The following is a 24,252-nucleotide window of genomic DNA, read 5'->3' as shown; positions in this document are numbered from 1 at the left end:
ATTCAACCCAAAATGTTTGTTGCATCTACAATTATGTTTGTAGCTGTCATTTTTGGACATGATTGTTATTTTTACAAACAAATTGTTCGATCGACAAATCTGTTTGTTAATATAACCATCTTCTGACAAACATGTTTGTTATTTTGACATTTGCAGCTTAGGTTTTTCTTTGCTTTTTTTGTTTATAAAAACGAATAAATCTATATTTTTTGCATTTATTTACCGAGCTTTTCATCATATGCATAACATAATCTCCTGAGACACGTTTAACATTGATTAAGAATACGCATAAACATTCGCCAGTTTCTTCCCCGTTGAATTACCGTCAACAGCTGCGTTGAAGGCGGCATCCACACTAGGTTATGTTGGGAAGACTGGATGGAATATGAATTCCTGACAGGATTCGAAACTGTAAGCGGGAAATAGATAATACAGATATTATATTGAAATAACGTAGCTACGGTAATTACCATGTGGAATTCTGCTGATTTTCATCCTCTGAAAGTGGAACCGGGTTCAATTTTATTTTCGCCGTAAGTCCGTAAAGCAGTGCGCAACCATTTTCTACGAAATATAAATCGTATCATAGATTAAATTTCTTTGAAACCAAGGTTTACTTCAGTGGGATATTCGCACATATTTCGTTTATTTTCTTAAATTTCGCAGTTAGTCACGATTACATTCGGACATTGTTTCTTTTTACTCCGGCAAAACAATACACTGTTAAATTAAAAAAAAACCTTAACCAACAACATGATTATTGAATCGTCCAATATATTTGTCATTGCAACAAAAACTGATTGTTGGTACGACAAAACCTGATAAACGGTTCAACAAACCGAAGGGTTTGAATTCAACAATTCATTTTGTTGAATCGACTCAACCAAATTTCTGTGCGTGTGCCCAACTTTAATAGACTTTTTATCTCAGGGAATGTTGAACAACTCACGGAAAATAGGCAGACGTTCTTAAAACGAAACAAAATTTAATGAAAACGCTACTGAAACTTAGGGAAAAGCGTTACGGAGGGGGAGGGGAGGTCATAAAATGACGATTTTAGCGTTACGTTGGACGCTGTCTTAGGCAAATATGAAAACTTTTAATTTTACAATTTAGTTAAATAAAACAAAGAACAACTAAAGTAAATATACCAGTAGTCATGCTATAAACAGCTCATTGCAGTAAAATAATTGAATCAAATTGACTATACCACAAAATAAAAAGTCTGAAAACGGTAAACGGTAGATTTTCATATAAATTGATCTCTGAAAAATATGAAGAAGTCACCATTCATATCCCCCCTAAAAATAGATGTGAATATGTCGCACTAGAGGTAAGTAAATTCAATAATAACGTCCGGAATGAGATTCCAGTTGAACAGATATTCGTAAATATGTAATCAAATGAAGGAATTAAGATCTGTGGTACACGGTAAAAATCAACACGCTGATTTGAACTGATTAGCACTTGAATTGGCACTACTATTCAACCAATTCCATATCGAATAAATATCACTTGGAAAAGAACATCCAACGCCTCTTCAATTTTATTGCAACTTCACTTCAATTCGTTGTTGACAATGTTTTGATTTCAAAACAAAAATTAAAAAAAAAAACACAGCGTTGCGCACTCAGATCCGATACCAAGACCTTGAAAGTCGTGATCATCTGTTTTACCACTACACTACATCTGTTGTAGAGAATCGAAACGAAAAACTTTCTACCACTTGTCATCTATATTTACTTTCATGCCCAAAGCAGTCATTATAAGCAGTCATCAGCGTATGTACATTAGTGCGAACCGAAGTGATTTTCAGTTGATATCTCCATTAGGTTTGTTTTGATTCTCAAGTCAACACTGACAGCATTACTAATTCAAGGGAAAAACATTTTTGATCATGTGATCATTTTCCCCTTGAATCGAGTGTGTATAATTTTTACAATACAGTTATTATTCACTTTCTCGCTCAAAATACAAGTGAATTGATATGTCACACTTTATGTGCCCCCTCTTTCATCCTTCTCTTTCTCGTGTTTGTTTAGGAGAGTGAGCGAGATAAAAGAAAAAGCTAGCTACGCCAATGATGTTGATAAATGTCGCCCAATATTCGGAATATTCGGATCCCGTGGAACTTGCCAGGGATCCGTTATTGAGAAAATGATACCCTATAGACCTATAGAGCTCTGAGAATGTCATCACATACATCCTCAATGAATATGAATAGATAGATGTGAATTTTTGATTTATCGTAATTAATTATGTCCTGGTGCGGATCTTATGGAAGCAGGTTCGGAACCTAAAAGTGGTCATATACATGTTGTATTTTAAATTTGATTATTGAACTTTACCGGAAACCTCTATTAAATTGAATTATTGTATCTATTGTACTTATGAAATAAAGACAGTTTGCGTTGAGCGGTGCAGCAGATCAGCAGTCGTGATCTGGTCACCGAAGTATATTCGGAATGGAATTGGTGTGTTTTCGTGTGCTATAATCGAAAGAGATGAATTACTGGGGTTGTTCACCTGGGATCCCAACATACATATACCAGTTCCCGTGAGACCTCCCTTCATATTAGCAGCATTTTTGTGTGGGGATAGATTTGTTCCACTGTGCAGTGCGCATTCTTATTCCGAATTTAAACCTTGTCGTATCTGTTCACCCTCCTAGGTAAACTGCTACATCCGTAATTGTTCCTATTTCAAGATAATTTATTAAAACAAATAAAAACCTGCTCGTGCATTGGACAAAAATGGCCTAATTTTATATGAGCCAACAGAGGCGACTTTTTTGTAATGCATTAGGAAAGCTCAAATAGTTGAATTTTCCTTTACTTCAATAGTTATTCAGAATCAGCCATAAACTACGATACGAAACGTTTCAGGGTATTTCTCGAAATTGTGTATCTCCATATTCCCAATAACGCCACATTATACGGTAAAATTTTACTCTCGTTTGGAACATCGACCGTCGTATGATTATTGGCTCGTCCTCTATATCTTACAACAATGAACACCATTTGGTCGCCGCAGCTCTATGACCTATACCATGTTGATGATGAATCGCGGTTTTCATGTATCCATTCATTTGTGGATTTGCTTCTCTCGCTAATGCCCGTCCAGTCTGTTGTTGCCTGCATCTTAGATGGGTGTATACTCGTTTGGAAGTGTTTATAGAGGAACTATAAACTTCAGCTCCTCCAAGAAATGTTTGTGTGAGTTAGCAGAAATAAAGCTCAATAGTAAAATTTTTGATTGAACATTCATTGAGAGGCGATCAAGTTGATAGAATGCGCAGATGAAAGTGACTCTGTTGAAAATATACTTTGTGTCAATTTGTCAATGTTCATAAAGCTTTTTGTGTATCCTAATGTTCATGTTTATTGTAGTGTTACAAATAATGTTTTATCATTCAGATATTTAGTTTAAAAAAAGTTCGCTATTCGATATGATCGTCCAGTTTAACCATTAAGAAAAACGTGAGTTACCTGACACCTGTGCTAGTGTGATCGCATCATACCTGCTAATGCTTCGCTTCTCTGGTGCATAATACACTGTGTATGGAATTGGTCAGTATTACGTGTTTTGCCGACTGCGACAGCGTTACGCGGGTGTCTAGTCTCGGTCTGGTTAGTGAGTTCGGTGTTTGGTCATATCCGAAGAGTGATTTGCTATAGCTGTCTGTACATGTCTATCATTGAATGCAGGAACTACTTATGTTGCTTCGCTTTTGATTGGTAGCCACTATAAAGTGTGTCAATGCAAGAGCAGTGCCTTGAATCAAGGTGAATGTCTAAAGGAACCGAAACAACTAAAAAGTGAAAGTGGTTCCTTTAGCCTGAGCAAATTTTTTATCAAAAAGTCTGTCCACGTGTGAACTTGTAAAGAAATAGACGACAGAATCAAATAATATGTGTTTCTATTCTAATAGGATAAAAGAATTGTTTTATTAAGCTTTCACCAAATAGAAAAATAAGTTATGGTGAGTTCAATTGCCAATGCAGATTAAAAATGGTCAATATAAAACCACAGGCAAACAGACGTAGCGCTTGAAACATATATCAATTCAAATCGTAGTCGTGCTAAAAGCAGTATGCTTGGTTAACCAAGAACTAAGTTACGATAATGAGCGAACGTTAAACTCAGTTAAAAACGATTTGAATGTTACGGATGGTTTCTTGGCCAATTAAGAATTATTTAAAGCGATCACAAAATCGAAATAAAACTAATTCGTTTGTCTGTTATAATACTTTGCTGATATTACTTGCTTTGCGTTGCACGAGGAACTAAGTTTTAACCAATGCCAAAAAAAAACGTTTCCGAAAAAAGTGCTTGAACAAAAGTGATTGCAAATTGGCTCAAAATCACTGAAAAAAAAATTGGCCGTAAATCAATAGGTTTTTGATTGTTTATCAATAGTTGCACTATTGAAAGTAGTTGGGTTAACCTTATGAGGTTACTACCATATTCTAAAAATTATTACATCATATTCATCTACAGGGGATAAGCAAAATGATCGGGACAGGCAAAATGTTCACTTTTCAAAAAATGTTCAACTAGCTGTTACTTTTCAAAAAGTGCATTAAATATTCTGAAATTTTTACTGTATGTTCATCAACTAGTTGTGTATCAGTGGTCTAAATTTGGAAAAGATCGGGCCATTCTCCACGAAGTTATAAAGATTCTTGAAAAAGGTAAAATTATCCGATAGCCAACTTTGAGCTGTTATATCTCCGGATTCAATGAACCGATTGAAATGAAATTTTGACCATTAATGACTTATAATGAACTCTGGAAAACATTTGACTTGTTTTGAAATTTTTAACAAGAGACAAAATTATAGCGATTTTATGTTTTTCACGATTTTTTAGTAAATTGGTGTATTTATAATATGCATTCTATTACTCCTTCAATTTACTGGTGGCTATGTTGTTACTTTCCTTCAAAACACATTTCTATATTAGTCAATTAGAGGGAATTTAAATGAACTATAATTTACATCTTGAATTTTGAAACCATGTTGATATTTTGGATAATTTGGTGTTTTATTAGAAAAAAAATCTAATCGTTATATTTTTTTTTCCGTGTGGTTTTTCATAGCTCATTATATAAGTCATAAATGGTCAAAATTTCATTGCATTCGGTTCATTGAATCCAGAGATATAACAACTCAAAGTTGGCTATCGGATAATTTTACCTTTTTCAAGAATCTCTTCGTGGAGAATGGCCCGATCTTTTCTAAATCTGAACCACTAATACACAGTTAGTTGATGAACTTACAGCAAAAATTTGAGAATATTTAGTGCACTTTTCGAAAAGTTACAACTAGTTGTATAGTTTTTGAAAAGTGAAAATTTTGCCTGTCCCGATCATTTTGTCTATTCTCTGTAATTCCATTTGTACTGAATTCGTCGAAAATCAATGGTGCTCTAGAGCAACCACGGGAAGTAGAGGGTTAACAAAACCCAATATGTTGTTTGCTCTGTTGATAATTGTGTTGTAGTGGTTTATGATTGTTAGTTTCGAATCTAAAATCACTCCTAAATCTCTCATGCTTGTACATCTTTCCACACTGATTTCCTAAAAAGATTGTCCTGTTAGATATACTCCGTTTTCTGCTTAACTCTATAATATTACATTTTTTTACATTTAGTTGTAGTAGACTCTTGATTAAGGTGGCCCACACTTATATGAAAAACAAAAATTTCGAAAAATGCCAAGTCTTACCTCCTAGATCAGTTGTTTTGGACTGCCAGAAGCTACGTTCAAAATTTGAGCAAAATCAATTAAGCCTAACGGGGGCGCTCAAAACGCTTGAAGTTTGTATGGGAAAACTTGGACAAATGTATGCAGAAATTTAAAGTTTTCAAATTTTGCCGCTAGGTGGCGCTGTAAGTGTTCAATAATCAAACCCTTTGGTATTATCCAACGCCTGTGAAAAAGGAATAACATCAACAATGAAATCTCAATACTCTGCGTCACTTTGCCTAGGGTATAACTTTTTTCACAGCTGTCGGATCACTTCGCGGTCTTGGACAAAGTTCTTTGGCATATAGTCACCTACAATAATACAAAAGGGTTTATTGATTCAACGCTTACAGGCCACCTAGCGGCAAAACTCGAAAACTTATAATTTGGCCAAGTTTTTCCATATAAACCCTACTCTTGATGCACCAATCATAAAATATATTAATCTCATTTTGGGAAATGTTCATGTATTCATCGTTTGTTATTTCTAGGAAGAGTTTCATGTCATCATATACAGGATGCGTGCGATATTTTTGCACTAAATCATATCGTAATCATAAAACACGTTTTAAAAATAATTCGATAATAGATCTATACTAAATGTTATTTTTTCGCGAACATTTGTGATTATTTCAATGATTGAGGAAGAAAAAAGTGGTCCTAATATCGATAACCTTTTTTGAACGATCCTGAGAACCGCTGCAAGTCCGTTTTAGTGTTGTTCTATATATTTTGGTAATAGAGTTAATAAACTATAGAGGACGAATGTCGCTGGTGTTCCCTTTGTTCTCGCTCGAAAACATACCGGGTATCTATCTGTCAAACTCCATACTTTTTCGCTTTGACACTTATAGCCCTGCCTATCTCCGCCAGCAAAAGATGTTGCTGCGGCGACGCCAGCGACATTCTTCCTCTATAGTTTATTAACTCTATTATTTTGGTCAACAGTTTTGTTATTTTAGGTAAAACTAGAATATTTTTTTGTACGACGAGCTCCAATGGTATCATCGTTATGTGTGCCGTTCAAAAAATATCCCATAAATTTGAAAAAGAGGTTTCTAGAAGACGAAAATGCGAACAACTTGAGTATAAATATATGGAGCAGCTGCATACTATCTGCATTTTCTCAGCTGTCAAGAACGCTATGAAGCTGATTTTTTCAGTGTAGTTGGGGGATTCCATAGGCTTGTTACCTACAAAAAACTACATCGCTGGAATGGAAGATAGCGGAGAAAAAACTGGAAGAAATCGGAAATTCTAATTTAAGCAATGGTATTCTACTAGGACTGCTTAAACATTTATGAGAAAATTTAAAACTAAAATATCTTAAGGAAGGCCACCTCAATTTGCTGTTTTAGACTCCCATAAGCTACAGCACAAATTTGAGCTGAATTGATAAGGTCTTAGGTATCGCTCGACTAGTCTGAAGTTTATATGGTAAAACTGGTACAAATATGTGCAGGAATGGCATAGTTTTAGTTTTCTGCCACTAGATGGCACTGGAAGCGTTCAATAACCCTTATTTTTAGTATTATTAGGCTGACACAAATTTCGATTTTCTCTCATGTCATCCCCCCCCCCCTCGGAAAATTTTGGTCAGAATTCCACTTTTTGAAGGGGGACAAAAATAAATCATTCAAACAATTTAAAGTGAATTTAGAGTTGTCCAGAAAATTTCTTAACAAATCCGATGAGTTTGATGATTTTGCCTAATTGTTTGGGTAATTTTTCATCAAAAACATTCATTATTTATCATCCCCCCCCCCCTTGACGAATCAACGAGTAAAGTGACAAAAGAAGAAAATGAGATTTGTTCCGGCCTTATAGGGAATTCTATGCGGAACATCTTTGTTGAAGACCGCTAAGTGATCCGATGCTTGCTAAAAAAACGTTGTACCCTAGACTTAGTGTATCGAAAAAACAACCAGTTTTTGTTGATGCTATTCGATAATGTGTTAAAATCACCACGTCAAAATTATTTAAACTATAATTTTTGAAGCATATCTGTATCATTACGTCTCGTGTATCATTATCGGGCTTTTACACATTACATTTTACTGATTTCGTCTTATTTACACAACAAATAGTAGAACCCGAAATGTTATTAGGCGCTCTAGGATCTGAAAATATTTTCTCATACCTCCACGTTTTTGATTATTAATGGTTTTATATTTTTCACAGTTCACTAGAAATATGGTGCATTTGATGATGTGGGATTTATATTTTTATTGCAACCCTTTGATGAAATATTCCTGTTTAAAGGTTAGTGCAAAATTGCCGCACGCACCCTGTATGAGGACTTTTACATGTTTAAGGATAAAGCAAATGTCATTAACGTACGAAATGAACAGTAAATGATGTTACTTGTATTGGTTTGGATTTGACCCTTTTAAATTTAACAATTTGTTGCCTGTTAGTTATTTGCCGTCAACCAACTTTACTGAAATCTGCATAGACGGCTTCTACGTGATTACCGTTATTCATTGCAGTTGAAGAATAGTTGACAAATTCGAGCAGGATTGTACATGTTGACCGTCCTTTGAAAAACCCATGTTGATTATGAGTTATTCTGGTAAAGAACATGCTATGAAATAAAGTTTAATTAACTATTGCTTCAAAAACCTTGGGAATACAAAAGATAATAGCTATTCCACGATAATTACGTATTTCAGATTTCCTGCCGCTTTTAAAAATTGACACTAAGAAAGAGCTTTTCCATGTCTTCGGAAATACACCTGATTGCAACGACATATTGAATAGCCAAAATAATGGGATGGTGAGTTATGCTGATAGAGATTTTAAAAAGACAGCAGGAATACCGTTAGGTCCGGCACTTTTGGAAACTTCTAAACTTTTAAGTGCATCCATAATGTTATGTACTTTAATTTGGCTCATTTGTATGTCGTTTGAAAGTTCCCGAAAAAATGAAAAATATTCACGATCCCAGTCCTCCTCCAAAGAAGTGGTGTAAACATCTTGAAAAAAGTAGCAAAGAGATAGCAATTTTTTTCGGAGTTGTTGCCGGATTTTTCATCAAGATGCATTTTTTTCGTAATTAAAGAAGTTTTTAGAGAATGACTTAATCTCTCGTTCCGATTTGCATTGTAATCCGATAAGTAGGTATGGCAAGATTTAATTGATCACAAAAATATTCCAATAGTTAGTCAAATAAACGTCACTTTTATGTTTTTGTACGCTTTATGGGCTTTTTGTTGAACCCAATAGGATTTTTCGAGCTGCTATGTCGTCTTCTTTTTATTAAAGGTATTTCATCGAGCATCATTTCAAATAGCATTTTGTAAAAACTGTCAACGGCTGCTTCGACATTTTCTTCATTCCTTAAAATATTTTGCCAGTCTACTTGACTCATTTTTCTACTTATATTTTCATAATTAGCTGATTGGTAATCACGAACCTCTTCAAGCTCACAATTTTCGGGTCTGTTGTGTTCATGAAGAATAAAGAATATTCTATTGCGGTATGATGAGTTTCATTTATTGTTATCAATCACGGGAATGTTTCTAATAAATTTGGTAGGAATGTTTTCCGTCTCATTGCACAACTTAATATGCCCCGAATATTGTATGCATGATTTGATTTTAGACTTTTGAAAATGTTTGGAGCTAGAGTACAGAAGGTATGCGCTTTCGTGAGTTTCGTAGCCGTGCGGCGGCGGCAGTCGTCTAGGCGTATCGTAAGCCTCGGAGTGTGGATTCGATTCGCGCTCCAGTCGGTAGAAACTTTTCGTCAAAGGAAAAATTTATCATTGGGCCACTGGGTGTTGTCCGTTGTCTATTGCAAGTAATGTATTCAGTCTGTGCAGCCTCTGGCCAAGCCTCTGGCTGAAGACGATGTGAATTGTCTTAAAAAAAGAGGACTGACATGCGAAAAAGAGTAGTATACCTTATTTTTATATGAAATTAAAAAAACACAAAAAAGGGTGACGATGTGTATTATCGGCAGGTTTGTTCTCTTCGTTATGAGGGGTTTTTGTCGGCAAAATTTCCTGAAACTTGGACGTATAGTTCAGCTTGTTGGGAAGGATTTGAGACCAACTATGGGTTCAACAGCAACATGACAAAGAGAACAAAACTGCCGAAAATTTCCCCAACATTTTAATATTCTATAAATTTTTAAAGTCATGCTTTTTGGGACATCTAATAACCCAGTGTATGTCGAAAAATTATCGAGTTTTTCGTCTGTTTGTCTGTGGGAATAGCATTTAAAAAATCATTTATCATTTTTTGTTTTAGAAAACTGAACGATTGCATTGAACCAAGAATCAAAATAAATAAACAAGATTAAAAATCTCTTATAATGATCACTATACCCTTTTTCTCGGTTACTGCCTGCATACGATAAATAATCTGTTTAAATTAAATAAACAAAAGTTCCCATCGACGACTCATGGATCAACATTATGTTTAGCCAGCATAAAACTGCCAGATAAGAATCAGAGGCGTTTGTGTCGTTTAGTAATGCATCCCTTTCTTCTCTTATTTCAGCTACCTAAACAGTTTTTCTTCTGTTCGATGTGTGGTGTATGCGTGTTGCCCTGAATAAAACCAACAGAAAGTGCAAATAATAATGCCTCCTTAGTCATTCGAATACACAGAACCATTGATATAAGTTATTAGTTATTCTTCAACTGTTCTACGTGTCGGCTTTCTAATTTTTGTTTTGGGTTTGCGTCGAATAATTCACACGACGATAAGACAGGCAGCATGGCCAATAGTGTGAGTAGTCATTTCGGTGATAGAATCAGAAACATGCTAGGAACACCGGAGCAACAGCAGCAGCAGCCGACATCGGACAGTGGAGTCAATGGCAATAATAATCTTAAGAGCTTTGTTAATCACAACATAGCTACACCTGACAATAGTAACTACAATGTGAATAGTCATCAAACCAAAAATGCTGCATCGTACTGTTTGACACTGCAGAACAGCATAAGCCTGTACAACTTTTATGCTAACAATGATAAACGTGACGCAACCAAAGATGAAAGTGCATCATGCAGTACCGATACGGGCAACCTGGTCGACCAAAAAGACACCATAGCTGGATCAGAGCAACAGTCTACCATAGTTTCAACTACTCTCAGTACAAATGACCATAGTAACACGAATGACCTTCAAAACAAACACCACAACTATTCCAAATCCTACGATAGTCAACCGGATATCAATTTAGGAGCTACTTCCTGTGATGATCCTGCCGACAGTGACGATCCTGCTACAACAGATTCCACGAATGATTTCGTTTCTCCGGTCAAACAGCAACCACCGTCTGTAGACCACTTTGCCAGAAGTCAGCATAATGTTACCCCTACGACACCAGATCATCACGCCCGAAGACCTATGAACGCTTTCCTGATATTCTGTAAGCGTCATAGGACTATAGTGAGAGATCGGCATCCAAATTTGGAGAACAGGTAAGTTTGAATAATATTAAAGGGTATTTCGTCATTGTAAAGCATTATACTTAACCATTCCACTGTAATGGCTAGTTTCCACCTCGTACGTACTGTGCAAAAAGATAGGACAAGTAATGCTCAAGTAATCATTCCGCTTCAAAATTACTTGAGCGGTTCGCAGATGGCAAATAAGGATAAAAGTGTAACGTTCGTAACGCCTCCCGTGCAAGTCAAATGGAGCTGTCACTTTTCCGCGCGGAAAAATAGTCCGTGCTATTATTCCGTAAAGAAAAGTGACATTTCTCCCCATATAGATCAGTTATCAAAACTACTTGCGGAAAAAGGAGGAATTTTACTTGAGCGCTCTACTTGACGTTGTTGTAGTTTGTACAACATGCTTGAAAAAGTTCGTTGCATCAGTGTCTGAAAAGTAGGGCTATTGACCATGGGCAAACAGGAGTTCTTCCAGCACTGATATAAACGTCCAGATTGGTAGATAACTTAACAGCCCTCACTCGAATAACAGTTCCATTTGACTTTTCGTCACTTTTGGGGTAATGTTAAGGGTTGTCATCATTTTCAATGTACTTCCAAAAAATCATATTGAAATTGGTGTTTTTTTTATGTCAAATTGTGAAAACAATACCGAATAATGTGCGTCCTATAATGAAAGTAGTCGCATAAAAGTCCCATAATGAATTTGCAACCCATCGCATAGTTATTTCTATCTAGCGTTGACTTCCAAAGTACCCTAGTGAGTGGGTTGAATGAAACTCACTTTTGGGTAAACGGCAAAAAAAAACAAATTTGGCTTCTTGCACGGACATCATCGCTAGGTCAAGGGCTAGCTAGCTGCTTCTCGCTTTGTTTTTGACAACATTTCGAGGGGGAGAGCGGGAAAACAACCCACTGCTGGCTAAAAAGTTCTAGCCATTTACTCATTTTTGCGTTCCTTTGACGTATGTTTTTGATAATCTGTGTTTTCCGTGTAATTTGATTTGTTTTAAAAATTCAAAATATTTCATCAGTTTACCAAATAAACATGAATATTTGTATAGTGAATCTGTACAGGGCTGCCGTGTGCAGCATAGTTGTCCCATGTTCTATGGCAATGTGACAAATTCGTAAGTTATCACACAAAAAACGTATAAGATGCAGCAAACTATGCTTGGAACGAGTTACACGAGGCTTTTGCACACAATATTTCGACGATATTTGCGACGTCTACGAAAACGGGTTAGCAATATCACAAAGCACTCACACACATTTTGATTCCGACACATTCCCAGATTCCGTCCGGATCTGGGTCCCTACCTACGCTAAAAGATTTTGTAATCTCCGAAAGTTCCTCATCAATGACTTTCTCCTGATCGACAGCTCTAAACCTCAGCAGTCCTATGAAATGAGGACAAGGACTTGAATCATAACGCGGGGAGAGCCCCTCGATAATCCTATCCAGCATGACTGGAGACATCTCAGTGGCCATCACAACCTTGTGGGCATCACCCCACGGGTTCCCAACGGCACTCTGGTAGACTCCCTCATACTAGCTGGCCTTTTTGCTTGTCCTCTCGGTTTTAAGCGCGACTTTTGCATCCGCGAACGTAATCTGTCGTTCATCCCGCTCCTCATCAGTACGTGATCGCTACATCCGCTCCAGGGATAGGGTGCGACTCAAAACTCTTTGCGTGCCGCACACTCTGCTACGAGACAGCACAACAAACTAGAAGGAGACGAGTATGCGCAATCGGTTGTGTGTTGCTCGCTTACTTTGCCGCGCGCTGGAGCTCTCCTGTCTCTCACGCTCTGTCGTATGCACTCTCTCGGTGCTTGTCTCCGTGCTTAGCACTTGGCTTGATACTACGCATGATTGGAAAAATTTCGAATCAAACGACCCATTACTTGTCAGCCCTTGACAAGCTTAAAACTTTGCCGAAAACACAAACTCTTCAATTAATTTATTATTTGATTTTTTTCTGTTTGGAGACAAGCACAGTCCCAAGCACCGCGCATTACTCCCTGCGCCGTAGAGCTAGTGCTGCGATTGTCTCTCGTACAATTACGAAAGCTCTCACTCATACGTCTCTTGTCTCTCGGCAAAACGGGAGACAAGCACTTGAGATTGTGCGAAGCACATGCTTTTTTTGCACCGCACGGTGCATGCCGCCAATCCCTGATCCGCTCTAAAGACAGGCGCGGCGAAGGTTCGCAGTAGCTTCAGTCCACCAGTGCGGTTCCATTCTTAGGGTGGACTTGCCTAGGAATGGTGGCGTCGCATGCACGCGAGAGTACCGCTACCAACAAGTCATCGCTTAGACCGAGTAACTTTCGCTCAGGGCAGAAAGCCTCCTCGTTCCCAAATACTTCATCATTGAAGTGTGATATCTTCCATCTGCGGGGGCATGGTCTTGGCCTAGTCGACTCGTCCCGTTTGCTGCCTGCTGTTATTGCAGTCGATATTGTACCGTCAGGTGCTCGCTATGAACGTCCAGTTCAAACTACTTATTAGGCTAGGACTACAAAATTACTCGGTATGAATCGGCTATGATGGCGATATCCGGCCTTAACTCAGTAACTACCTGATATAACAGTTGTTAGGCTGCGTCATAGTGGTTCAGGTTTAGCTGCGTTGCCTACACTATAACTTGTCAGCTGACACTCTTTCTAAGTAGGCCGGGCACTTTGGGCTTCCCGTCGAGTGTTTGTCGTTCGCGGATTTCCTGGAACCAATCAAACACTTGCAAGGGATCGTGCAGCCTTGTGTCTTCATCTCCACATCGTCTACACTCAGCGAAAAAAGCTAGCGAAATTCATCGAAATACCTTATGAAAATTTGCTATAATTAATTCTTATGGATATCATAAGAATACCTTATGGAAATTGATCGTGCTTGCTATGACTAATCTCATAAGATAGACTTATGAAAAGAACAAAAAAATCTCAAAATGATGCAGACTGGATTCGATCCATGAACGTCGGGATCACCGAGCCCGCGTTTTATCCACACGGCTACCGACGCTTGAAAATGTCATGTTGCTAAACATGAATAAAAGCCAAGCTGTGAGACGATTTTACGTCATATAGTGACCTTATGAAATTCATTCGAATCATTATGAATTATTTAAAGGCCGTTTCATAAGTTGGGCCTTATGGAAATCTTAAGGTTATTTGGCTGATTGTATATAGCATGCTGCTGTCAGACGGATTTACCCGACGTCTCCACTAGACAGAAATGTCTTGCCATTTTGCTGGACAGATGTGTCATGACAGAAATGTTCTCTCGCTGTTTGCATGGAAAGCAGCGGTGTTGATCATTTCTGTTACGTTTTCTCTTTCTGGCAGCAAAATGGCAAGACATTTCTGTCTTGTGGAGACGTAGGGTTATTGACATCCGCCACCGGTAACTGAATCAAGGGCACCTGTGGCCCTGTTGGACCTTTCCGTAGCCGAATGACTGCGGTGGTTACCTGCCGCAGTGCTGTGACGAGCTCTTCCGCATCCGTGATCTCGTACAGGTTTTTGACCTTTAAAGTCGGTTTTGCGGCGAGAGCCCTTACCTCGGCAACCTCTCCAAGGACGTCTTGTACCAAACACTTGTAGGCGTCGCCTTTACAGGTTTTGTCGTGCTTGAGCTCGAGGATCATTCCGCCAGTATGAGTATGCCAAATACTGCGTACGTCGACTCCAAGACCCGTGAGCTTGGCATAGTTCCTCATCACTAGAGAAGCCGCAAAATCCGCGAAATTTTGGAATGGCCGTGAAATTTGAGAAAGTCCGCGAAATTTGGTAAAATTGTTAAAATATCCTACCAATTTTTATCAATTACAAATATTTTAGCATAAATTGTTTGAAAACTGTTGACAGTGTAACGTTATTTACGAGTTTATTGTATTTAAAATATATACTTTTTTCAAGTTTGTTTCTTTTTGTGATGAATTTATTATTACGCCTCGCAAATGCATACTCACATGGCATGCAAATTAGGGGTTTTTTTTAACAAAACAGTCAAACATATGGGACCGCGAAATTCATTTTGCCGCGAATTTCCATTGTCCCTACTCATCGCCTTCAAGACCTCTGGGTACTCTTTGATGCTGATGAATCTGGGCTTGTTAGTGGAATATCTGTAAGAAAAAAGAAAATCGTGTTAAGTAGGGGTAGTCGGGGTAATTTGGCCAATGGGGCAATATGAGCACCTCATGAAAAACACATAAAATCTAGTAATTTCTGCAAATTCATCTTGCAGATCTAACACCGGCTTGATATTGAAGCGATTGAGACGTTAAAACGATGTACTGGAAGATCACATTAAACTAGAAAAATAATTTTCAAAAACATTGGCCAAATTACCCCGACGAGCGCAGACCAAAAACACCATGTAAGACTCATCTTGTTTAAATACCTTAGATAGCTTTTAAACTTATTTATTTTCTATATATTTCAAGTTGATACTATAGGATTTGATGCACAATGACGCATATCATGATTGTATTTCATTATGTAGGATGAATTTTTTATCAAAAATCGGGTGCTCATATTACTCCGTCGGTTCAAAATCGACCCAAAAACACAGCTTTTTCCAAAAATCTTTCTTTCATATGTAAACACAATTTCACTAAAATTTTCACATCAATATAGTTAAGTATTATCAAAATCATTATGGTCATACAATGTGCGGAAGTTTAAACCTTGCTTTCTGGATCTTTTGTAGACTTTTCCTTAGGGTGGCCAAATTACCCCGATTTACCCTACTTTTCCTTTTAATTCCACTAAGAATTTGCATCCTTTGACAGATACGTATTTCGACCTCTACTGTAAGGTCGTCCTCAGTGTCATGTACTTGACTTGGATGTCGTCGAGTCAAGTACATGACACTGAAGACGACCCTACAGTTGAGGTCGAAATACGTACCTGTCGAAGGATGCAAATTCTTAGTGGAATTAAAAGGAACAGTACTTAAGGAGAAACTTCAAAGAATACCAATATGGCTGCCACAATGGCCGACTTGGACCCCTACTCACGTTTTCAAGAGCACAAATCTTAAAAATTCGTAAACAAATGCGCTCGATTTGGAAAAGCTGCCTCCTTCTACAAGTGAGCAAAGCCAGGATAATCAAGTGCGGCATGATTCGATGCTTTGTTCGTCAGATTTGTGCCTCTAAAGTTTGTATGCAAAATTGCAATGGGATTTCTTGATGTTTCACCTTAACACGATTTTCTTTTTACTTACTTAGACTCGCTTGTATTGAGGACGAGGGTGTCGCTCTAGTCTTCCTAGCCTAGCCTCCTACTTCTCTTTGGCTTAGCATCCCCAAGCTCCTGTTCTTCTTCTTCTTCTCCCATCGATCCACTACAGTTTAGAAGGCGTCCTCCCCCTGACCCGCGCTAATCTGTGATGGCTGAGGACCTATGTAAGATCGTCATCAGGCCTTCTCTTCCTAGCGATCGCGTCTGGCGTATTCTTTGGGCTAGCTATGGCATCAGTTTGGGTAGAGTTAGGCACTTTCAGCTTTATGGGCTCTGCTGCTGTCGCAGTTTGAACGGTTTTATCATGGTTCTGCTTGGCCGCCATTATCGATGTTCGAGATCCTTGCTGATATTTACCTTCGAGGATGCAACGTCCATGATGAAATCAAGTTTCTGTACAGTCACCTCCATGGCAGAGGCCTTTCTCTGGTTTTATTTCTGACCCTCATCCATACATAGGATATGTTAACCAATAGTGGACCCCTTAGTAGCTGAAATTAGTTGTGATCGTAAAAGCATTATGATATCCTAATTGAATTGTCCTTACCAATGGTTGCACATGAAGTTCTATATCTTTCCTACACATTGCACACAAAAACAAAACGAAAACACCTCATATTTCTCATTAAATAATTATTTGGAATCTCGATCAAATTATCCCCCGCGGGGTCCACACATGGAACTGCTGTCTAGGAACATGAGCCATGGTCCCCCGGTGGAAGTTTACCGGTAGAAGCAGATTTTAGTAGGAAATTTGAGAATAATTGCTAGGGGTCCACTATAGGTTAAGGGTCCACTATTGGATAAAATACCCTACTACTGTTACACAAAATAAATATATCTTTTTTATTTCTCTAAAGATCAATTACCAAAATTCTCGGCGATTGGTGGGCAAATTTGGACAAAGATCAAAAAGCAAGCTACACGAATCTCGCAAAGCAGGTATAATTGATTATTTCCTACACCTAATTCAAAGATGGCTTCGATCTAAATGTTTCATCAATTTATCTAGTACAAGGACGCATTCTTTACTGCCCACCCGGACTTCAAATGGTACAAGCTACCAGCCCCACCGCTTCGGCCCCAAGGTATTCCAAGGCCGGTGAAAACAGATCTGTTAGGATTGGGCTCCGAGTACGAATATGACGATGGGGCACCCTACGACACAGTTGAAGTAAAGGACGAAGAGCCATTCGATACAGATCAACGCACAAACATCACCACCGGCGAGTTTATTACCGGCGAGAGCAAATTCATTTATGCAGAACCACAAACCGAATCAAATCCGAAAAAGAAGAACTTAGAGATGGCGGTCTTCAAACTGGCAGATGAAGCACAAATGGGTGGTTTGAACAGCCTTATGATGGATACGTACGAAGGAAAGATCAATCAAAACGGTAAGATTGTTTGCTACTGGACAACTATGTAACTTATTTTAGCAAAAATGTGTTTTTAACCTACAAATTCAATATACTAACATAAGACTGAACAAGAAATGCCGTACATAAGGCTGAAGTTACAAAAATGCAATACCTAATGCATGAAATTATAGTTAAATAACTGTGTTTAGTCAAGAAATGAATGTTAGCGAAGTAAGTAATATGTTATTCGACGAGTTTTCCTTCTTTTAAATGTGTTGTTATAGCGATTGTTGGCATTACAGCTGCTTACATTCGCGATTGCCTTTTTACAGAAACTGTTTTTTTGGGGTCAACAATATGTAACCAATCAGAAAACCATATCATGGGCATAGTACTATTGCAGTGATCTAGAGCCGATTGCTTTTGGATTTCCGGATCTTTATTTCAGTCTAATGTCTTTTCACCTTTTTGATATTCTCAGCCTTTCGAGGTTCAACGCTATGTATTTTCCCAGCCTTATGTGCTTTAGTTTTTTTTTTTTTGGTAACTCTACAATTCGTTGTTAAGTGTTTAATATATTTATGTATAGATAAAATTAAGTGAGTAGGTAAGCAAAAACATTGTATCTCTATTATCTCTCAAAATTGCTACAGATTCTTCGCTGGCTGGCTATTGTGACGGCAAACCGGAACAAACAACACTGGATCCCAGTTCACCTGATCCCGGAACACCGGTAGAACCATGTATCAACATGAAGAATCATTTTTATTCCAAACGTCCGAACGATGCAAATCGTGAGTTGAGTGCCTATGATAGTAAACGGTTTAAGAGAGCTTTTGATTCTATGCACTACGAGTACTACGATGAAGATTATACCAGAAAGACTGCGCGCGCATGCAAGGGTAAACGATATAAGGAATTCATGACGACGAGACTGAACTCGACTTCGAAGAAGGCTTCAAAAAGCGCAACCGTCGTTCGAGATGAACAACAACCACTGGCGCAGGCCGCTGTGGAAATCAGCCCAGCTTCTATTGTTTCGGATCACGCCTTCGATGATCCAGTGCCCAGAAGTAACGGTGCAGTGGACCAAGCATATTCCGGGTACATCGCGTACGACGATTCAAATGTCGGCGCAAAGAATGATCCGCGGCACTTCGATGCTTCAGACTTTGATCTGGACAAGAAAATCAATGAGCTACCGTGTCTGGACCTGGACGAGTATCTTACGAAAAAGAAAGACACCAAGAAGAAAAAGAAAATCAAAGGTAAATATTTTGTACTAGAACTACAGACTAGCATACGTATATTGGCGAGATCTACATCTAGCACACATCCCATTGCATAATGTATTGTGTGAATTGCACAATAATCAAAACCGATTTCTGCATCTTTACCTGAAATAGGTCCTAACCTAGTAACATCCTATTAACTCGCCAGGAATATCAAAAGTTTTCAATATTCGAAGCCTCGTCATTTCTTAACCCTTTCCTTCCCACGACTTTGAACGACTATATCTATGCTAAAAAGCGTTTCCGTAAAAAAGGGCTTAAACAAAAGTTATTGCAAATTGGCTAAATTTTTCGAAATCAATGAAAAAAAAATGATTGAAAATCAATAGGTTTTTGATTGTTTATCAATAGTTCCACTTTTGAAACAAGTAGTTAGTAGTTGAATCAACCTTATGAGGTTACAACCATATTCTTAAAATTATTGGATCATTTTCATCTAATTCCATTTGTCCCGATTCCCGAGTTCGTCAAAAATCGATGGTGCTCTAGAGCAACCATGGGAAGTAGAAACACTGTCGGGTAGGACGGGGCAAGATGGCCACCCGAGGCAAGATGAGCACCCCTCCGTTTTACTACTTTTATGATGAATTTTGCCCAAACAACTTCATAATCCGTTAGAATAATGTTCATCCTGTTTGTAAACCTGATAAAAGGTACTTCATAATGAACGAATTAAACAATATTGCCAAATAAGTCGATAGCATGGAATTTTAGCATTTTCTTATAAGAAATCATCAGAATAAAATAAGGTTTTTATGTCAGAATCAAATTTTTACCATAATTCTAGTTATCAGCCAACATTACTAGCTTACTGCAAAGCATTTTAATTTACATTAGAAAATATTTTCTAAAAACAAACATTAAAATTTATTCAATTTTAGTTATTTACCTATAGTGGGGCAAGATGAGCACCCCTGATGGTAATATAGAAAATATTTTGAAATTATTGTAATCCACTCAATAGTGCCGAACATAGGTTTCCGTAACCTCTGCAACTATTTGGTTGAGTAAATTTCTAAAAATAAGCAACCTAATAATCGTTTATTGTTTTTCGGGTCATTTTGTATAAAGTATTATGAAACCGCATTTTTTTCAATAATCGAAAAAAAATAATAATTTTAGAACGTGATTCCATAGCTATACACAAGGTTCACTATATCAATCAGTGTATGACCAATTTATTGTTAAAATATTGGGATTTTAATGAAGTGCTCTTCTTGCCCCGTAGGGGTGCTCGTCTTGCCCCGTAGTATGTTCGAACTGACCATAAAACATCTTTTTTGTTTAGTCAAATAAATCATCCTTATTGTGAATTTTTAACCCTCCCATGTTTATGGGTGATAGAAAACAAGATATAGAAAAGAACTACTGAGAGGTACTTTGAAAAATTGTGTTAACTTTCAATAAACTCAACGTGATCCTTAGGGAGCTCATCTTGCCCCGCCCTACCCTCCTGGTCTTTTAAGACTTAGGTACTACTACTACTTACTACTTTAGACAACACTTTCCCGTTGCAGGAAAATTCAAATCAACGATCAAGCCTCGCGTTACTGCCGTCGAGCAGAAGGAAAAGATTGTCGGCAGTCGCAAGCGGAAGGCCCGCAAGGAAAGCATCACCCGCCGGGATGTCAGTCTGACGGAGAACCTGGTGCCTGAGACGGACGCTCTATTCGCGCTCGCCACGTTGGCGGAAGTGGCCGCTAATGAAAACCATATCGGCGAGAAAACCATCTAAGTCAAACACAAAAAAAAACAAAAATGAATGGTCCAATTGGCGGCGATTTGTGACCGGTAATGATCGAACAGCCAGTGTAATGATAGATACCTACTGTTTTAAGTGAATACAGAAATTATTTTCAAATATTTGCTACAAGCATTAGCGCCGTTTGCGTACAACGCAAACAAAATCCTAGTAACAAACAAAAGAAGATATAAGAGACAAACGATCACATCGTTGATATATTTTTAGATTTAAATATCGTTGATCTGTTTTTTTGATTTTTATTTGATGTGCTAAATGCCGAAGATGTACCACAAACGAGTCGATAGTGCTTGATTCCTTGTTATTCATATTTCACACTAAAAGTTGTTACGTATTGAAAACACATCTTTTATTCTCACAATTCATAGTATTGTCTTGAAAGTAATGATCTAAGATAGATATTCCCTCGTTTATTTAAAAAAAAATATAAGTTGAAGGCATGCTTCAATTACCGTCATTATACTACATTCAATAAGAATATGCTTCGAAAATGTCTACGATAATATGATTCTGTAGATGTACCCGTAAAACATAACATTTCTGCCGTTTCCTAGGTTCGAACAGTTAATTATTATTATATGTGCTTATGTTAAATTTAATAAACATTATCTGGTTTTAGTCTAATAAATTGTTCAACAGAAACGTTCTTTTGCATTTTTATTTCCCGGTCATTCATGCGGGAGCAGTAGTGAAAATCTCTATAAGGGGCATCCATAAAGTACGTCACGCCCTAGAAGCGCGGGTTCTCGGAGTGAATATCTGATAATTTTATCTTGGCATCTTGCATGTGTACATTATTTATGTACGTTACGGCTCTAATTTTTGTCAACACTGATGATATTCGCACTAGCTAGTTGTACAAAATGGCGAAGGCAATGATTGTTTTTGCAAGTTAAACGTTTTCAAGAATCTCAGAAAGAACTCCTTGAAAAATCACAGAAGAAACTTTTGAAGAATTCCCAGAGGGAACTGCTAGAGAAATTCTCAAAAAAAGGAAACCCGAAAAAGAACTTTTTGACTAATCCAAGAAGAAGCTTTTTCAGGATTCTTAGACTTATTTCCTGGAGGAACATCAGAGGAAACTGCTGGAGTAATTTCAGTAGAAACTGAAAGAAAATTTGGAGAAATCTTAGAAGAACTCAGTGGCGATCCCCAAACCTCAACTCTCCCTGTTCAACGAATGCAAATTCTTGATTTTTCGCATTAAATTGGCATATAATTTGTAGAAAATGACGAGAATAACCGTTTCCGCCCATTTTCAATTTGATTCGGATCCTGAATTCTTCGCAAATGCAACTTTTAGGGTCGTTGAACTGAGTTAAACGTCATGGTCTATGGTTCGCATCTCTCAAAATCTCGCTGATTAGACCGGTCGTCCTCCATGGGCACGAAACACCTTCGTGCAGAGGATCAACGCGCCCTTGGAGTTTTCGAACGGAAGGTGCTGCGTACCATCTACGGCGGAGTGCAGATAGAAGACGGGACTTGGAGAAGGCGAATGAACTACGAGCTGCATCAGCTGCTGAGAGAACCAACCATCGTCCACACCGCGAAAATCGGGATGCTACGGTGGGCGGGTCACGTCATCAGGATGTCGGATAACAACCCGACTAAAATGGTTCTCGAGAGTCATCTGACCGGTACAAGAAGACGTGGTGCGCAGCGAGCTAGGTGGGTCGACCAAGTGGAGGACGATCTGCGGACCCTACGCAGAGTGCGGAACTGGAGACAAACAGCCATGAACCGAGTGGAATGGAGGCGGCTACTATGTACAGCAGAGGCCACCCCGGCCTTAGCCTGATCGGTAAGTAAGTAAGCGCAGTGACCATCAGTATTTACAGTTATGTAGGTTGTAAGTGTTGGTGATTTTATGTCGTGAGTGGTACCGAGAATTCTACACCGTAGTTCGGGACTGGGGACCACCCCATGTGCGGCCATTCAGGGCCATTGAAAAATAGGACGGCTGGAGAGGGCAATGACCGATGAACGAGGTCATGAACCTCAAGGCAGTTAACGACTTGGTATTCTTTCACTTTCCCAGAGCTCATTGACCAAGACAAATTGAAGGCTAAAAGTAAAACGAAATAATTCAAAGGAAAAGTTTGGAAAGTTCTATGAAGAATTATTGGAGAAGGTTTGAAAAGTGGAAGAAATGAAAACGAAGTATGTAAAAACGATCACAGAACCCCGTCGTTATACAAAAAAGTTCTCGATCTAGTCCCTACGTCGTCCAAATATCCTTGTCTGAGCAAATTCCGACACAGGAACCCGCTGAGGGGCGATCCATCAACATAACGGGCGCGTAGTAGGCCCAGGAACCCGTGCGGCACCCCAAGCCGTTCTCGAAATCTTACCGTGTATATATTTGTGGCTGCTTTTGCTTCCTATTCTTCCGGGTACCAGAGATTCTGCAGTTTTTAGGTATCCGAAATATATAGCCTGTCCACGACAGGCTTTAGTGAGTATCTAGCCGGGCATCGTAGAATACGATTAGTGGTCCTCCTAGGGGGAATCGTAAAAGCCACTACTGATTTGAAAACTGCGGCTGGAAGTGGAATGCAGACACCAAGCCGCCTTATGGCCGCTATAACTTTTATACACTGAAATCAATTTCATTGTACTTTAAAGTTCAGCCATAAATACTGTTAAATCATAAAACTTACCTTACCGGTCAGGCTATGGCCGGGGTGGGCTCTGCTGTACATAGTAGCCGCCTCCATTCCACTCGGTCCATGGCTGTTTGTCTCCAGTTCCGCACTCTGCGTAGGGTCCGCAGATCGTCCTCCACTTGGTCGATCCACCTAGCTCGCTGCGCTCCACGTCTTCTTGTACCGGTCGGATGACTCTCGAGAACCATTTTAGTCGGGTTGCTATCCGACATCCTGATGACGTGACCCGCCCACCGTAGCCTCCCGATTTTCGCGGTATGGACGATGGTTGGTTCTCCCAGCAGCTGATGCAGCTCGTGGTTCATTCGCCTTCTCTAAGTCCCGTATTCCATCTGCACTCCGCCGTAGACGGTACGCAACACCTTCCGTTCGAAAACCCCAAGGGCGCGTTGGTCCTCTGCACGTAGGGTCCATGTTTCGTGCCCATAGAGGACGACCGGTCTAATCAACGTTTTGTAGATGGTTAACTTCGTGTTACGGCGAACTTTATTCGATCGTAGAGTTCTGCGGAGTCCAAAGTAGGCACGATTTCCTGCCACAATGCGCCTCTGAATTTCTCTGCTGGTGTCGTTGTCGTCGGTCACCAGTGAGCTCAAGTACACGAATTCTTCAACCGCCTCGATTTCATCACCGTCGATATGAATTCGGGGTGGCGGGCGCGGTGATTCCTCCCTGGAGCCCTTTGCCATCATGTACTTTGTCTTCGACACATTAATGACTAATCCAACTCGCCTGGCTTCATTCTTTAGTCGGATGT

At 38.8% G+C, this 24,252-nt stretch overlaps 1 protein-coding gene and 2 long non-coding RNA genes across 8 annotated transcripts in view; 1 reads left to right on the top strand and 2 right to left on the bottom strand.

The window, feature by feature from the left end:
* Positions 1 to 21,468, top strand: part of LOC109404968 (uncharacterized) — a 32,654-nt gene extending 11,186 nt beyond the window's left edge. For 4 of the 6 annotated variants that reach the window (XM_062858621.1, XM_062858620.1, XM_062858619.1 and 1 more), the window contains 5 exons: positions 10,254 to 11,182; positions 17,272 to 17,353; positions 17,424 to 17,808; positions 18,426 to 19,040; positions 20,582 to 21,468. In XM_062858621.1, the coding sequence (XP_062714605.1) occupies positions 10,473 to 11,182; positions 17,272 to 17,353; positions 17,424 to 17,808; positions 18,426 to 19,040; positions 20,582 to 20,799 (2,010 nt within the window). In that variant the 5' untranslated portion in view covers positions 10,254 to 10,472 and the 3' untranslated portion in view covers positions 20,800 to 21,468. Of the gene's footprint in view, positions 1 to 3,280; positions 3,480 to 3,549; positions 3,570 to 10,253; positions 11,183 to 17,271; positions 17,354 to 17,423; positions 17,809 to 18,425; positions 19,041 to 20,581 lie in introns of those variants that run through there. The other 2 variants (XM_062858622.1, XM_062858623.1) reach the window with 2 other exon arrangements.
* LOC134291178 (uncharacterized) lies at positions 200 to 2,898 on the bottom strand. Its single transcript, XR_009998952.1, has 2 exons — positions 471 to 2,898; positions 200 to 409 (listed from the first exon to the last, which is right to left on the bottom strand). It is a non-coding gene; the product is annotated as an uncharacterized LOC134291178 (long non-coding RNA).
* LOC134291179 (uncharacterized) lies at positions 12,179 to 17,265 on the bottom strand. Its single transcript, XR_009998953.1, has 2 exons — positions 16,369 to 17,265; positions 12,179 to 16,119 (listed from the first exon to the last, which is right to left on the bottom strand). It is a non-coding gene; the product is annotated as an uncharacterized LOC134291179 (long non-coding RNA).
* Positions 21,469 to 24,252: the final 2,784 nt, after the last annotated feature.

The sequence above is a fragment of the Aedes albopictus genome, chromosome 3 (genome assembly GCF_035046485.1).
Source record: "Aedes albopictus strain Foshan chromosome 3, AalbF5, whole genome shotgun sequence".
Taxonomy (NCBI): Eukaryota; Metazoa; Arthropoda; class Insecta; order Diptera; family Culicidae; genus Aedes; species Aedes albopictus.
The sequence above is the reverse complement of the archived record's forward strand: the minus strand, read 5'-3'. Positions and strand labels throughout refer to the sequence as shown.